Below are 15,180 nucleotides of genomic sequence, written 5' to 3' on the forward strand. Positions count from 1 at the left end.
ATGGTGCACACATTTTGCAATTTACAAATCCGTCTATAAAGTTTTATTGCAGCAATACAGCTTAGACACTCTTTTAAGCACGTTTTTAGGATATTTTCATACATCAGACAAACTAAGCTTTTTATAACTAAATTACAAGGAAGGGAACAATAAGACAAGATCTTGGGTACAAAACAAGGGAAAAACCAAAAATTCAAAGGGAAAAAATACCTCTCCAATATGAAAATAAAATATTCTTACTTTAACATCCTCCCACCATTGAGATGACTAATACAATTCATCTCAATTCTACATTCATACAAAATCAGAATCAAATTACTTTACCCATACATAAGGCGATTCGGTTTTTTCACAACTCTTCCACTCTTCGTTGTAACAATCTTGTTATCATTGTTTTCAAAATTTAAATCATCCATATGCATTTCGACATTCTTTGACTCATTCCGCTGTTTATTATTTTCAAGCTTCTCAATAACAATTTCATTATAATGCGATTTCATACTAGTATGTTGTTGAAGCTCCAACGGGTAAACTCGCTGAACAGGTCGTATCAATTCGCCATTCTTAGTAATTAAGCGTACAAGTCGTGCAATATTATCTTTTCCGAAAATAATATTTTTAACACGAGCTAACGGCCAATTAATTCTTTTTACATTTTCGCTGCCTATCAAAACAAGGTCGCCTATATTTACAACTTTATTAGATTTCTGTTGTCGTGTTGATTGATTCGATAATGCGCCTAAATACTCACTACGAAACCTGCGTCTAAGATCATCCTTTACTTTTTGTCTATACAAATAACGTTTTTCAAATTGAACCTTTTCAATTTCGTCTAATTCAATCACACCTATTTCTTTTACTTCCTGCAGAAACATGGATGGAGTAAGCGGTACGATATCATGTTCATTTTCCGACATAAAAGTGATAGGCCTAGAATTTATTACGGCCTCGCAATCTAAAAGCACTGTTAACATTTCTTCATAATTTAAGCAAGTTCTCTTAAGAGTTCGACGTAATAAACGTTTTAAAATTCCGATAAGACGTTCCCAAAATCCCCCCCACCAAGCTGCAGTAGGAGGATTAAATTTCCATTGTATCTCTTTTACAGCTAGGGTTTCAGAGACCTTTTCAAAATTTACTCTTTTAATCAATTTGTTCATTCCCACAAAATTAGTACCATTATCGCTATATGTATATAATGCTCGGCTTACCCCGACGCGCAATATGACGTCTTAGAGCCATTAGGAAGGTAGCTGTAGAAAGTGACGTAACTAACTCCAAATGCACCGCCCTGTATATTGCACAGGTAAACAAACAAATCCATGCTTTACTACCATCTTTTAAGTAAATCGGCCCAGCAAAATCTACACCTACTATTTCAAAAATCATAGCGTCTCTTATTCTATCCAGAGGTAAAACTGCAGGAGGAGTCTCCAGTGGTTTCGAATCGTGTCGTTGGCAATTTATACATTTCTTAATGACCGACCTAATTGTTTTCCGACCCCCTAAAACCCAAAAATTTTCTCTCACGGAACTCATTGTCATTTCTACACCTGCATGATTTAGATTTTCGTGTTTCTCTTTAATAATCAAATCTACAATCTCATGTTTGTTGGGTAAAAGAATGGGACATCGAAAATTTTCAGTATCATCCCGGAGAATTATTTTCGTCTTTATTCTCATTATTCCGTCTTTATCTTTAAAGGGTTGAAAATGCTGAATGGATTTATCATTTTCGTCAGAGAAACTTTCATTTTGAACAACCTTGATTAAAAATTTTGTTGCTTGTTCTATCTCCGAAAATGACAAATTGCCCTTCTTTTGTTCTACGGGAAGGTGTTTGCAATTAAAATGGAACCTATATATCCAGCCTAGAACGCGTAATGCCTTTGTGTAACACGAAAATCTCCCAGAATACCAACATTTATTTATTTCAAGTTTTCCTTGCATCGAAGTTAACAAAGTCGTTTCCCGCAAAATATCGCGACATGCAGATTTCTTTAATTCTTTATTTACCTCATCTTCATTAATAGAAAATTAATTTGCAGGCCAATCTTTCTCACTTAATTTTAACCAATTTGGTCCCTCCCACCATTGAGATGACAAAAGGGATCTTACCGTACAACCGCGCGAGGGTAGATCGGCAGGATTTAAAGGTCCAGGTACATGTCTCCATTGTTTGGGACTTGTATAGGTAAGGATCTCTTTAACTCTATTCCAAACGAACGTTGACCAATTTAACCCACGACAAACCCAAGCAAGAACTGTAGACGAATCGGTCCAGTAATAAGTTTGAATATTTTCAAACTTGAGGGAATCGATAATAGAAGTGGTTAATCTGACACCAATACTAGCTGCTAATAACTCTAATCTCGGTATACTCGCACGTGAGTCAGAATTTTCTCCTTTTATAGGAGCAACGCGTGATTTAGACTGTACAAAGTAAACTTTGACACCACTAGCATTTTCAATACGTAAAAAAACAACGGCTGCGTAAGCAAGTTTACTTGCGTCACAAAACGTGTGAAGGCTTATATTATCAGTGTTAGATTCCTCACCGAGAAAACATCGCGGAATTTCAATCCCATTTAGATCCTTTAAACTAGACGCCCATTTAATAAATTTAGTCTTAATTTGTTCATTAACTTCTTCGTCCCATGACATTTTCAAAGCCCACGTCTCTTGTAATAATAATCGCGGACACAAAACCACTGGCGATGCGAAACCGAGGGGGTCAAAAATTTTGTGCGTAATGGAGAGAATGTTTCTCTTTGTTATTTTTTCATTTAAAAGTTTCTCAGGGGAAGGTACATTAAGCGTTAATACGTCACTTTCTTTATCCCATATTATTCCCAATACTGCAACTCGATTTTCGGGAGTGTTATCTTTACTATACTCCCACCCACGAAGGTCAAAACCGCCCATCTCCATCGCTGTTTTTGCATCTCGGACAAATGAATTTAATTGTTCTCTAGAATTCACACTCGTCACACAGTTATCAACATAAAAACTACTCTTAAATTTTTCGAGGTTTAACAGCTCAAAATTTAAATCATTATTATTTTTCAAAGACTCTATCATTGTACATAAATGCATTTCGATGACTGCGCCTAAAATGAATGGACTACTCGAAACACCAAAAACTACTCTACAATGACGAAAAATAATTTCATTGCCATCCTTATCATACCATAAAAATCTTAAATAATCTCGATCATTTACATCAATGCTTATCTGTAAAAAGGCCTTTTTTATATCAGAAATTATACCAATGTTACCTTGTCTGAAGCGTAGGAGAATCGATGAAACATGCTCTATCAAATTAGGGCCTTTCTCCAAACAATCATTCAATGATGGAAAATGAAGATCTTTAGCCGAGGCGTCGAATACTGGCCGAATCGTTGTAGTGCTATTTTCCTTAACGACATGTCGATGCGGCAAATAATGTCCCCAATTATCCTTTTCTTCTTCAGGTACACGTTCAATGATCCCTTCTGCTTCCCACTCCTCGAATACAGCATTGTACTCTTCTAATAGTTCATCGTTCTTTAATTTCTTTATTGTGTTTTGTAGTCGTCGAACAGCCACGCCTTTATTATCCTTCAAATCCGGGTGGTTTTTTATCCAAGGTAATTTGACGTCATATCTTTTCTCGTCGTTTACTTTCACTGAATTTAAAAAAGTTTCCTTTATTTCCTTTTCTCGTTCCTTTTGACTTTTAATCTCTATAGGGTCTTTAATTCCCAAAACATCTAAAGACCAGAGATCAGATATGTTCGCGTTACGAACGAACATGTTGGTTGCAATCATGACAGCATCTTTATGTTTTTTCTCATTTGGCACCGAACCCATTAACGTCCAACCAAGGTTAGTTTCCATAGCTACTAATCCACATTCTAATACATGGCGTTGACCAGTAAATAATTTTCCTGCAACATCTGCACCAATAAGAATAGAAACAGGTTCACTCGTTCTCTCAGTATCCGTAATTTCGACATCTAACTTCCTTAGTTCGTTAATCCAAACTCCATTTTTTACTGACGGAACATCTTCACATATCACACTCTGATCTAATGTACGAAAATTGCACGCGTAATTGTCATCCAAACTGCGTAGATGAATGAGATATCTTTTATGCAATTCAGCATCGGACCTTTCACCACCAAATAACGAGTGACTAACCAATTGTTCGGCTATTGGTTCATAGCCCACCCTTGCCGCTGCTTGTTTAGTAATGTACGATCTTTGGGAACCCGTGTCAATCACAGCGCGAACTATCACTTCTCTTTGTCCATTAAAAAGTTTAACACGTAGTGTTTGCATAAAAACCTCCGGATCATTGCAAAAACTAGCCAAATTGCACTCATTTTTCACTGTGTCACTTGAACTGTCTTTCCTTTTATCATCTCCCGGACACATAATTGTTAAATGTCGTCGAGAACACTTATCACATTTTAAAAATACACGACATTTGAAAGATGAGTGACCGATATTTAAACATTTAAAACAACAGTTCTTTTTCTTCGCGATTTCTCTTATCTCCTCGTAAGTCATCTTCTTTCCACTATCACATGCCGCACTAGCGTGGTCACTAGATTCACAAAATACACATTGTTTCTTGTGTCCTTTAACAGTCATCAAACTTGCAGCACTAGGAGTATCTTTATTATTGCGCTCTTTATCTCTTCTTTGCTTATCACCTTCGTTAGTTGGTTTTAAATTGAATCCCTTCACTGCCATTGAAATTCGCACTTCATTTTGCACTTCTCCTTCCAAAAATTTAACAAGCTGAGTGAGTCTGTCCTTTGCCTGAACATTAGCTTCTTGCGATGTAGAGAGATTACTTCGCTGCCATGCACGTAACAATTCTTCAGGTAATGAAGATTCAACGAGAGGGAAAAGCATAGCAGCACATTTATCTGTGGTAACTCCTAATGAATCAAGAGACCTCAAATAAGACTCAAGCTTATCATATAAACTAGATAAAACAATATTTTTGTTTTGGGATATTGCGTTTTTTAAAACTAACTGTAAGAGCTCTCTTACATACACTTCGATTTGTAAGTCTTCGCGTCCAAAACGGTTTTTTAAACTGTCTATCACTTTATCATAGTTTTCCGCGGTAGGAGGGAAACTTTTCACTAACATATCAGCACGGGATCCTATTACCATGGCTTGTTTCAAATATTGAAACTTATCCTCCTTTACAATGTCGGAGTCCTCATGTATCTTTTTAAACATACTCCAAAAATGTAACCACTCACGCACATCTCCACCAAACTTCACTAATTCAATTGTTGGCAGTTTGTAAGTTCTTTTGATATCACTTGATGCAGTGGAACCATCTCTTTGAAAAGATTGATTGACTGACCTTTCAGATTGAAGTTCGGACACTGAAAACTTTGCTTCAAGGAATTTTTTCTTATAGCTATCTACCTGAAACTGTTCTTCATCGATAACTTCTTGCACTATCTCTGGCGTGTCACATAAAATATCCAGATATTCATTAGTCGTCACTGTCAATTCACTCATCGCCTCTTCTAAACTTTGAAAAGACAAAACAATCTTCTTTTTATCCGTGGATTCACTAAGAGCCTCGTTGAGCGTGTTTAAAGCTCTGGAAAACGCCGCCCGATGCGTGGTCCTTTTTCTTTTCAATTTATCCATTTTGAAAAAAACAAGAATAAACCCAATTTACTTTTCACGATTAAAATTATCACTTAATCCTCACGTGTCCTGTCACGGTCGCCAATTGTTGAATTAAGGAAAAGGAGGACTTTAGTGATAAACATAAATAATTGTGAAACCAGTTTTATGTTAGAAATATTGAGTATATTCTTTCTGTACTTAGACCACCCAAAATTACAATCTTTTTGGTTCGGCGTACAGAACGAGACTGCCGAACTCAAACGGTTACAGAGCCCTTCTCTGGCCCTACCTGCCCTGTCCGTACCCCAGGACTTATCGTTGGATCACCCGATGGTGCACACATTTTGCAATTTACAAATCCGTCTATAAAGTTTTATTGCAGCAATACAGCTTAGACACTCTTTTAAGCACGTTTTTAGGATATTTTCATACATCAGACAAACTAAGCTTTTTATAACTAAATTACAAGGAAGGGAACAATAAGACAAGATCTTGGGTACAAAACAAGGGAAAAACCAAAAATTCAAAGGGAAAAAATACCTCTCCAATATGAAAATAAAATATTCTTACTTTAACAGTATGTAAACTAAATTTATTTACTTGTAAATTGAATTTTATTAGTTTGTAAATTAAATTTCATTTGTTTTTAAATTTAATTTTACTCCTTGCTTGTAAATTTAATAATATTTCTTGTTTATAAATTAAATTTTATACTTTGCTTGGAAAATTTAATTAAAATTCTTTGCTTATATATATAAATTTCAATTAATTTTTTCTTTATAATTTTAATTTTATCATTTGTTTATAAATTTAATGTTTTATAAATTTTTAATATAAAAATTTTTTGAAACATTTCAGTTGAAATTTATAATTTAATCTATAAAATTACTAAATTTCCAGTTCTAGATATTTGTCAATAATTAAAAATAGAATAGAATATTCTGTAATTTTTTAATAATTTTGCCATTAAAAACACAAGAAATTGTCTTAGTTATTATTTATTTACTAGAATAAACAACAAATAATTATTTATAAAATAGTTTTGCCATTTGGAGAAAAAAACGCCAGAAGTTGATAAACTTTTGGTGTTTTCTCCTTTTCACTTAAAAAAATACCAGAAATTATTTTTAATAGTTTATTTGGTTTATTTATTTATTTACAAAAATAAATTATTTTAAATAATTTTGACATTTAGAGAAAAAAACACAAGAAGTTTAACAACTTCTGGTGTTTTTTTTCTCTAAATGGAAAATAATTTTTAACGCAATCTATTGTTTAATTAGTAAAAAATTCGTTAATTTGAAAATAAAAATAAATTGATGATAATTATATTTACCTGGAGAATTGCGAGAAAAAAGAATTTTTTTTTATGTTTGAACTTCTTAATAAGAAAGTTAACATTACCGTGTCTACCAGGGGATTTTCAACATATTTCTTTCTTTGTTGACCTTACTTAAACATACATACATATATATCGGGGAATTCCTTAGAGAATAAAAGTCATCAATATTTCAAATTGCTTCCTCCTATGAGGAAGTATCTGTAACAAATATATATATCGTATATAAACAATGACAATTTTTTATCTTCAATATTTCAAATTGCTTCCTCCTATGAGGAAGTATCTGTAACAAATATATATATCGTATATAAACAATGACAATTTTTTATCTTCAAATATTTTGAACATAATTTTTTTTCACTCTATTTTTTGTGGGAAAAAAATATTTTTTTTATATTATCATGATTGTTATGACAATTGTTGTTGATGTTTACAAAAAAGCTTTTTGTTATAATTTGTTATTGAAACGTATTGATTTTTTTTAAATAATAAACTTTGTTAAATTTTCTTTTTTTGGAATTTATTGTAATTTTTCGTGATTTTGTAGAAACAAAAATTATTTTCATATTGGAAGGTAAAATAGGGGAATTCCCCGGAAATAAAATAGGTAATGTTAATTGATTGTTATCGTTATCAACAGTACCTCTGGAGATAATATATAAGATGATATTTATAACAGAGTGGGCGAGTCATCTTGCGGATTCTCTGTCAAGCTCTTAAGATATATACCATCCTAAAAGTTTTGAATCCTTTCGAGATATTTGAATCTATTTTCAATTTTATCCAAAGAGCAAATATTAATATTTGCATTTTTGATTTGTTGTTTTTTATTTGCATTTTTTATTTTCATACTTTGCATTTTATATTTTATTTGGAATACAATTTTTAAAATAAATGTTTTATTCCAGAGAAGTATAGTTTTTATTTGAACCAAATAAAATTTATTTGAAACAAATACAATTTTTTTTGCAGATAATAAAATTTAATTTAAATCAAAATTTATTTGAAGCAAACAAAAATTAAAAAAAATTTATTTTCTCATTGTTAGGGATAAAAAAATTCTCTTTCATTGTATTTTTAAATATTTTTATTACTGTATACTTTTTACATCAGTGAATTAATAATTAATAATAATTGTACTATAATTTATTGCAAATATGAATGTCATTAATGAAAATTAACGAAATTTTTTTTGAAAACAATTTTGTTTTTTGTTTTTGCAATTTCAAAATGTACGTGAATCGTAGGTTTTTTTATTCTTTCTTTTTAAATAGTAGATGATAATATGGGGAAAATAATGTATATTTACAATAAATAATGAGGGGATAAAAATAGAGAAATGGGTCGAATATATAAATAGATATGTGATATATGAGAAAAAAAAATTATTCTCAATGTAGGAAATTGAGTGAAGATAATAATAAAACGAAAAAAAGGTGTATTTGTCCGTCACATTGAAGGTACTCTTTTTTTCTTATCTTCATTCGCGTCCTCTAAATTTTTTTTTAGAAACAAAATTATGTAATTTGCGTTCTCATTTTTTTAGTGAAAATTTTTAGCAGAAATTTTTTTTCAATTAAAGTTTTTAGCAGAAAGTTTTTTTTTTTAATGGAAATTTTTAACAAAAAGTTTTTTTTAATGCAAATGTTTATCAGAAAGTTTTATTTAATCGAAATTTTTAGCAGATTTTTTTTTAGTAAAAATGTTTATAACAAAATTCTTTTTATTAAATATAAATCGAAAAAGTGCAATTAAAAAATTTAAGACACGTGACTGTTGGTAAATATAAAAACGAAAGTGAATAAGATAAGATAAAAATTAACAATGACCTTTTTTTCTGAACAGAATTTATAATTATAATAATGATCGAGTGATAAGTACTTGTTAGGATTTCAAGCTACTGTAATATACAGGTTCAGTTTCCTGAAATGTTTAGAGTCAACAACATTTCTTGTGTCAATAAAAGTTCTTTAGATTGTTGTTTTTTCTTGTAAATTTTTAATTCTTTGTAATTACTGCAGTTCTGATAAAACGAATATTGCAATTTGTTTTTACTAAAAGTAAGTTTTTTTTTAAATCTTTGGTAGTATAAATGGTTGTCTTGGGAAGTTATTTTTAATTAATTTTAAATAATTATTTATTTGAAGTGAATAATTTTTACTGGGGTAAAATAAATTGTATTTCGATATTTAATATTTTTTTGAACAAATACTATTTAATTGACTCTAATAATAATTATTTGTTACAAATAAATGTTTGTTGTTATAAATATTTAGTTATGCAAATACATTTTTTACAAATAATTATTTGTTGCAATTATTTATTCAAATATATTTTTTGCAAATACTTATTTATTCAAATATTTTTGTTACAAAAATTTATTTATAAAAATATTTTTGTTGTAAATAAATGTTTGTTATAAATAAATATTTATTTAGGTTAATACATTTGTTATAAATAAATATTTTTAAGAAATATTTATTTACAATAAATTAGTTTTTATAAATATTTGTAACAAATATTTGCAACAGAAATATTTTAATAATTTTTTTTTTTATAAATAAGTATTTGTTGCAAATATTTATTTATTCAAATATTTTTATTATCAATATTTATTTATGAAAATACATTTGTTATAAATAAATCTTTGTTACAAATATTTATTTATTCAAATATTTTTGTTACAAATATTCGTTACAAATATTTATAAAGTTCTATTTATTGACATTTCGGTCAAAAAACAATTCAGTTAAAAACAAATTTTGTTAAACTAGAAAAAAAAATAATTGATTTAATTTTTTAAACTTTTATTTAAATTAATATTTTAACTAAATTCGTTACGAAAAATAAAAAATGAAGATAGGTAAAAAATAAAAGTAAAGAAATAAAAATTAGGTGATATGCAAATTTGGTAATTTAATGCAAAAAGATTGTTGGCAAAAGCAAACAACAACAAAAAATATCAATTATGGTTTTTTTGTGAAAAGAAAATTCGGACAAAAAATTTTTTGACGCGCCTGTAGAGAAGAGTATCAGCAGAAAAGATGAATTGTGTAAAATGCAAAAACGATTGATTGTGATAAAAGTGACGTATTGGCATATAGCAGGATATAAATTTTAAAAGTTGGCTTGAAATCCTAAATGACTTTTGTTCTTTTTTCTCTCTAAATAGAATATTTTGTATCTGCGGAAGAGATACTTTTTTTCTTATTATTATATCTATCAGACTTACTTTTATTTTTTATTTTAAATACACAATAAATTATTGACCCCGAACATTTACAATTTATCGTCATAAAGTTCTTTTTCTTTCTTTTTTTTTGTGTGTTGATTGGGAAAATATGTACATGAGACTTATCATATTAAATACAGGCTTCCATAATATATAGTGTGTACATTTTGCATTTGTCATTTACTAAGAATACTGTACAGAATGTGTCGCTTATCTTATTATTATTAAAATCAAAAAATTGTCGATGTGACTAGAATTTGCAAAATAATAATCTCTCGTATTTTGTTATTCTTTTTTTTCTCTTTTTTTGGAAGCATAAAATAGTATAAAATATCTCATACGATTAAACTTAACGATTGTACACTTATTTCAATTTACGAGAATATGAACTTATGGTTTTTTTTTCTAGAGACTAGAAATAAAATTAGTTGTTTTTTTTTAAATTTCTAATTACATGTAAATTTATCTAGTCCAGACTAAATATTAAATGAAAAATAGTTATAGTTTGGGTAATTGGGTTTGATTGTGGAAAGAAAAAAATATTTTTTTTTTGGGGAAATTTTGCTTCTTACTGATTTGTTTGTAATTAAAATCTCGTTTTGAATTGAAATGTAGAGAATTTTTTTTTTGTTTTTATCACAGTCAACTATGATTATGCATTGGGTCGGTAGTCAGTTACAGTCTTTAGGAATGCATATATATCCTTGAAAGTTGGTCGTTCGTCTTCATCTCTTTGCCAGCAGGAACACATCACTTTGTAAACGTCCTCGGGACACATCATTGGTTTTGGCAAAAAGACCTGAAATTAATTTGAATTTGAAAAAAAAGTTAATTAGTTTTTTGGGGATGGCAAGAAAAATTTGTGTAGAAATTGGAATATGGGCTAAAGTAACTTGTGCTCTATCGAAATAGTCGTCTATTTATAGGGAAAATTCTAGGAAGAATTAGGAAAAAACTGGTGAAGGCATTTTTAGTTTTCTTATAAATTACCAGGGTTGCCACAGGTCAGGGATGTCAGGTAATTCAGGGAAAAGTCAGGGAAAGTAAAATTGGTTAGGGAAATCAGAGAAAAGTCAGGGATTTTTCGTAAAATTACTGGAAAAAATTAAATTTTTAAAATTCCTGAGAAAACTCTGAATTTTGATGTTTTTTTTGTTTGACTCATAAACTAAATTTTTTCTATTTGTGACAATAATTTCTTTCTAAATAACTTAATTTTTCAAGAACCATCATAAAATTATGACCTATAAATTATGTAATAAATAATTTTTACAATTTTCATAAATAATAGATTTATAGAAGAATTTTAGTAACAAATACAGAAATTCAATTATTTTCAAAAGTTATAAAAATTCTTCGCAGAAAATCAATTATGTTCAACATTTTTTTAAAAATTCTTGTCAAAACTTCAATTATCTTTATAAATAATAAAATACTTCTTCAAAATTCAATTATTTAAAAAAATTTTAATAAAATTCTTGTCAAAATTTCACAGGAAATCAATTATTTACAAAATTTTTTATAAATTTCTTCGAAATAATTTAATTATTTTCATAAGTAATACAATTTTTACACGAATTATTTAAAAAGATTTTTATAAAATTCGTCGCAAGAATTCAATTATTTTTAAAAAAATTAACAATGTTCTTTTAAAGAATTCAATTATTTTTATAAATAATAAAATTATCACAGAAATTGAATTATTTTTATAAACTTGCGTAAAATTCGTTGCAAGAATTCAATTATTTATATAAATAATAAAATTCTTCACAGAAATTTAGTTATTTTTATAAATTTGAATAAAATTCGTTGGAAGAATTTAATTACTTTTAAAAGTAATTATTAAAAAAAATTTTTTTTAAATATTTTTTAATTAAATTCTTCGCAAAAATTCAATTTTGTTCAAAAATTAAAGAAAAATTCTCGTAAAAATTTCAATTAACTTTATAAAGAATAAAATGCTTCTCCAAAATTCAATTATTTTCAAAAATTTTAATAAAATTTTTGTCAAAATTTCACAGGAATTCAATTATTTTCATAAGTAATAAAATTTTCACACGAATTCGATTATTTAAAATACTTAATTTCATAAAATTTTTCAAAAAATATCAATTATTTAAAAAGATTTTTATAAAATTCGTCGAAAAAATTCAATTATTTTAAAAAAATTTAAAAAAGTTTTTTTCAAAAATTCTATTATTTTTATAAATAATAAAATTTTTCACAGAATTTTAGTTACTATTTTTATAAATTTGAATAAAATTCGTTGAAAGAATTCAATTATTTTCAAAAGTAATAAAATTCATCGCAGTATTTCAATTATTTTAAATATAATTTTACAGGAATTACTCAAAAAATGTAATTATTCTTAAAAATTTAATTTCAATTCCTCGAAAAATTCAATTCTGTAAAAAAAATTTTAATAAAATTTTTGGGAAAATTTTAATTATTTTCATAAATAATAAAACTCATCGCAGGATTTTAATTATTTTTGATACAATTTTAATCGAATTCCTCGAAAAATGTAATTATTCTTAAAAAATTTATTAAAATTTGTCAAACGAATTTAATTAATTACAAATTTGTTGATAAAATTCTTTATAAGAATTTAATTTTAACAAATATTCAATTATTCAATAAATTATTTATTTTTTAATTTAAAAAATTGAATTCTACTAGAATTTTCTAATAAGAATTGATTTAAAATGAATTACCGAATAATCGATTTATTATTTATGAAAATAATTGAATTCTTGCAATGAATTTTATTAAATTTTATTTAAATAATTGAATTTTTTTGAGAAATTTTACTACTTGTAAAAATAATTGAATTCTTGCGAAGGATGTTATTAGAAGTTTTGTAAATAATTAACTTTTTTTGAAAAATTTTATAGGAATTTAAATTATTACAAAACATGAAGAAGGAGATCACTTTGAGTCGAAGACTCGGAATGATCGCCTTCTTCATGTTTTGCAATAATATTTTTATAAGTTGTTGAATTTAAAAAAGGTTTAAATTTGAATGTTTTAAAGAATTTTAATTCCTACGAAAAAATAATAATGATTGAATATTTATTTAAAAAAATAAGTTATTGATGTTTTCGAATAATTTTACTATTAAAGAAATTTGTGAATAAAAGTAATAGAACATTTTTTTTGAGTATCTAATAATTTTTAGAGTTAATCAGAATATTCTTTAGAGTCAGGGAAAAAGTGAAAATTTTGTTTGGAAATCAAGGAAAAGTCAAGGAAATTTTTAGAGTGAATCAGAATATTCTTTGGGGTCAGGGAAAAAGTGAAAATTTAGTCTGGATATCAGGGAAAAGTCATCAGGAAAAATTAAATTAAATATTTGTGGCAACCCTGATTACCCTATTATTATACAAAAATTGTACAAAAGCATAAAAAAAATGATTATAAATTAAAAAGAAATATACTTGTAATTCCTCTCCATAATACATGAGTTCAGCATTTTGTATCACTTGTTCATTGGAAAGATGTTGAAATGGTTTTTCCCGCGCAAAACTCATGACTTCCCATAACGTGACAGCAAACGACCAAACGGTACTTGGACAGGTGTATCTATCCTGAAATGTGAAACGATTAAATGTGATTATAGAAAAAAAGGAAAGGAAAAAAAATATGTGCGTATGTGCGTGCGTGTGTGTGTATTTATATTGATTAAAAGGAATCGAATTGACAATTTACTCAATAACGTACCAATAAAATACTTTCCCACGAGAGCCATCTGATTGGAGCCAAGGGTCGTCCACCTATGTCGCTGTAGTCTTTTTTATAAAGGTCACTGCACATTGCGATGTCTGTCACCTTTACGGTGTAATTTCGTCCTAGCAGGCAATTTCTCGCCGCCAAATCCTTATGCACTAGATTTTTCGATTCCAGAAACTTCATACCCGATGCTATTTGCAGTCCCATGTAAAGTAGACAGCTTTGACTGGAAGAATTTTTTTTTCTTATTAGTTTTGCTGTTTCTTGGAATATATTTTTAAAGTGTGCTTAGCTTTTATTTCTGTTATTATCATAACTGTTATTACTTTATTATTATTGTTATTTTTATTACTGTTATTATTGTTATTTTTATTACTGTTAATATTATTTTTAATATTAAACATTGTTATTGTTTTTGTGAAGAAATTTTCCTAGTTTGTCCTACTTGAAATGGGGCTTTGGCAAGGGTCTGACTAGTTTTTCTAATTTCTGGTAAGGCCCCTGCTAAAGTCCTATTTTAAGTTGGGCAAACTGGAAAAATTTCTGCCCGGGTTATTATTGTGAAGAAAAGAAAATTTTTTAATTTACTATTAAAGCAAAGAATTAAAATTAAAAATTGTAGGAACAAATAATGTTTCGCGTAGTTACCGTGGCTGCGTGGTAACTTATATGTTTTTCCCAAATTTTCGGCGTTCGATCCCACATGAGTGTCGGAATTTTTTTCTTTAAATTGACCCTTTTTGGTCTATTTAAAATAGGATTGTATTAAGGGCCTTGTCAGGAACTGGTTAGGCCCTTGTTATACCCCTACTTAACATTTTTTTTGCTCTTTATCTTTAAATTATTATTGAAATTATATACTTAGATTTTAGTTATTAATAATAGTGAAATATTAAAAAAAAAAACTATTTTAAATAGGGCTCTAATGAGGGTGTTATCAGGAATTGATCAGGCCCCTACTAGAGCACTAGTTAAAGAATAGGGAAATTTGGAAAATTTCTGGTTTGGGATCAAGTAGAAAGTTTAAATCAATTTAATTTACCATTTACCATTTAAGGTCATGTGAAGTAATGAGATTGTTTTGTTCATTTTTTACTGTACAGTGGGATTTAACGAGTTGTTTGTTAGTTTAGAAGAAAACAGTCTTTTTTGATTTTTTTTAAACATTTGCCCCGAGGACACGTACTACGTAAATTCTTAATTAACTCCCATTCTCTTTAAAGGATAC

General features: G+C 28.1%; 2 protein-coding genes and 1 long non-coding RNA gene across 3 annotated transcripts in view; 1 reads left to right on the top strand and 2 right to left on the bottom strand.

Annotated features, from left to right (window-relative positions):
* Positions 1-320: 320 nt before the first annotated feature.
* Positions 321-5,667, bottom strand: LOC122508122. The gene is made up of 4 exons (XM_043621257.1): positions 2,064-5,667; positions 1,531-1,871; positions 1,212-1,291; positions 321-1,140 (listed from the first exon to the last, which is right to left on the bottom strand). The coding sequence occupies exons 1-4, from the start codon at positions 5,665-5,667 to the stop codon at positions 321-323; spliced, it is 4,845 nt and encodes a 1,614-aa protein (XP_043477192.1).
* A 2,986-nt stretch (positions 5,668-8,653) lies between these two features.
* LOC122506433 overlaps positions 8,654-15,180 on the top strand; it is a 229,749-nt gene continuing 223,222 nt past the window's right edge. Inside the window, exon 1 of the long non-coding RNA XR_006302004.1 lies at positions 8,654-9,051. This is a non-coding gene — a long non-coding RNA (uncharacterized LOC122506433). The remainder of the gene's footprint in view (positions 9,052-15,180) is intronic.
* Positions 9,869-15,180, bottom strand: part of LOC122506402 (discoidin domain-containing receptor tyrosine kinase B-like) — a 165,607-nt gene continuing 160,295 nt past the window's right edge. The window contains exons 15-17 of the mRNA XM_043618549.1: positions 13,944-14,178; positions 13,661-13,810; positions 9,869-11,022 (exon numbers count right to left, since the gene is read on the bottom strand). Of these exons, the coding sequence (XP_043474484.1) occupies positions 10,876-11,022; positions 13,661-13,810; positions 13,944-14,178 (532 nt within the window). The 3' untranslated portion in view covers positions 9,869-10,875. The remainder of the gene's footprint in view (positions 11,023-13,660; positions 13,811-13,943; positions 14,179-15,180) is intronic.

The sequence above is a fragment of the Leptopilina heterotoma genome, unplaced genomic scaffold (genome assembly GCF_015476425.1).
Source record: "Leptopilina heterotoma isolate Lh14 unplaced genomic scaffold, ASM1547642v1 Lhet_114, whole genome shotgun sequence".
NCBI lineage: Eukaryota > Metazoa > Arthropoda > Insecta > Hymenoptera > Figitidae > Leptopilina > Leptopilina heterotoma.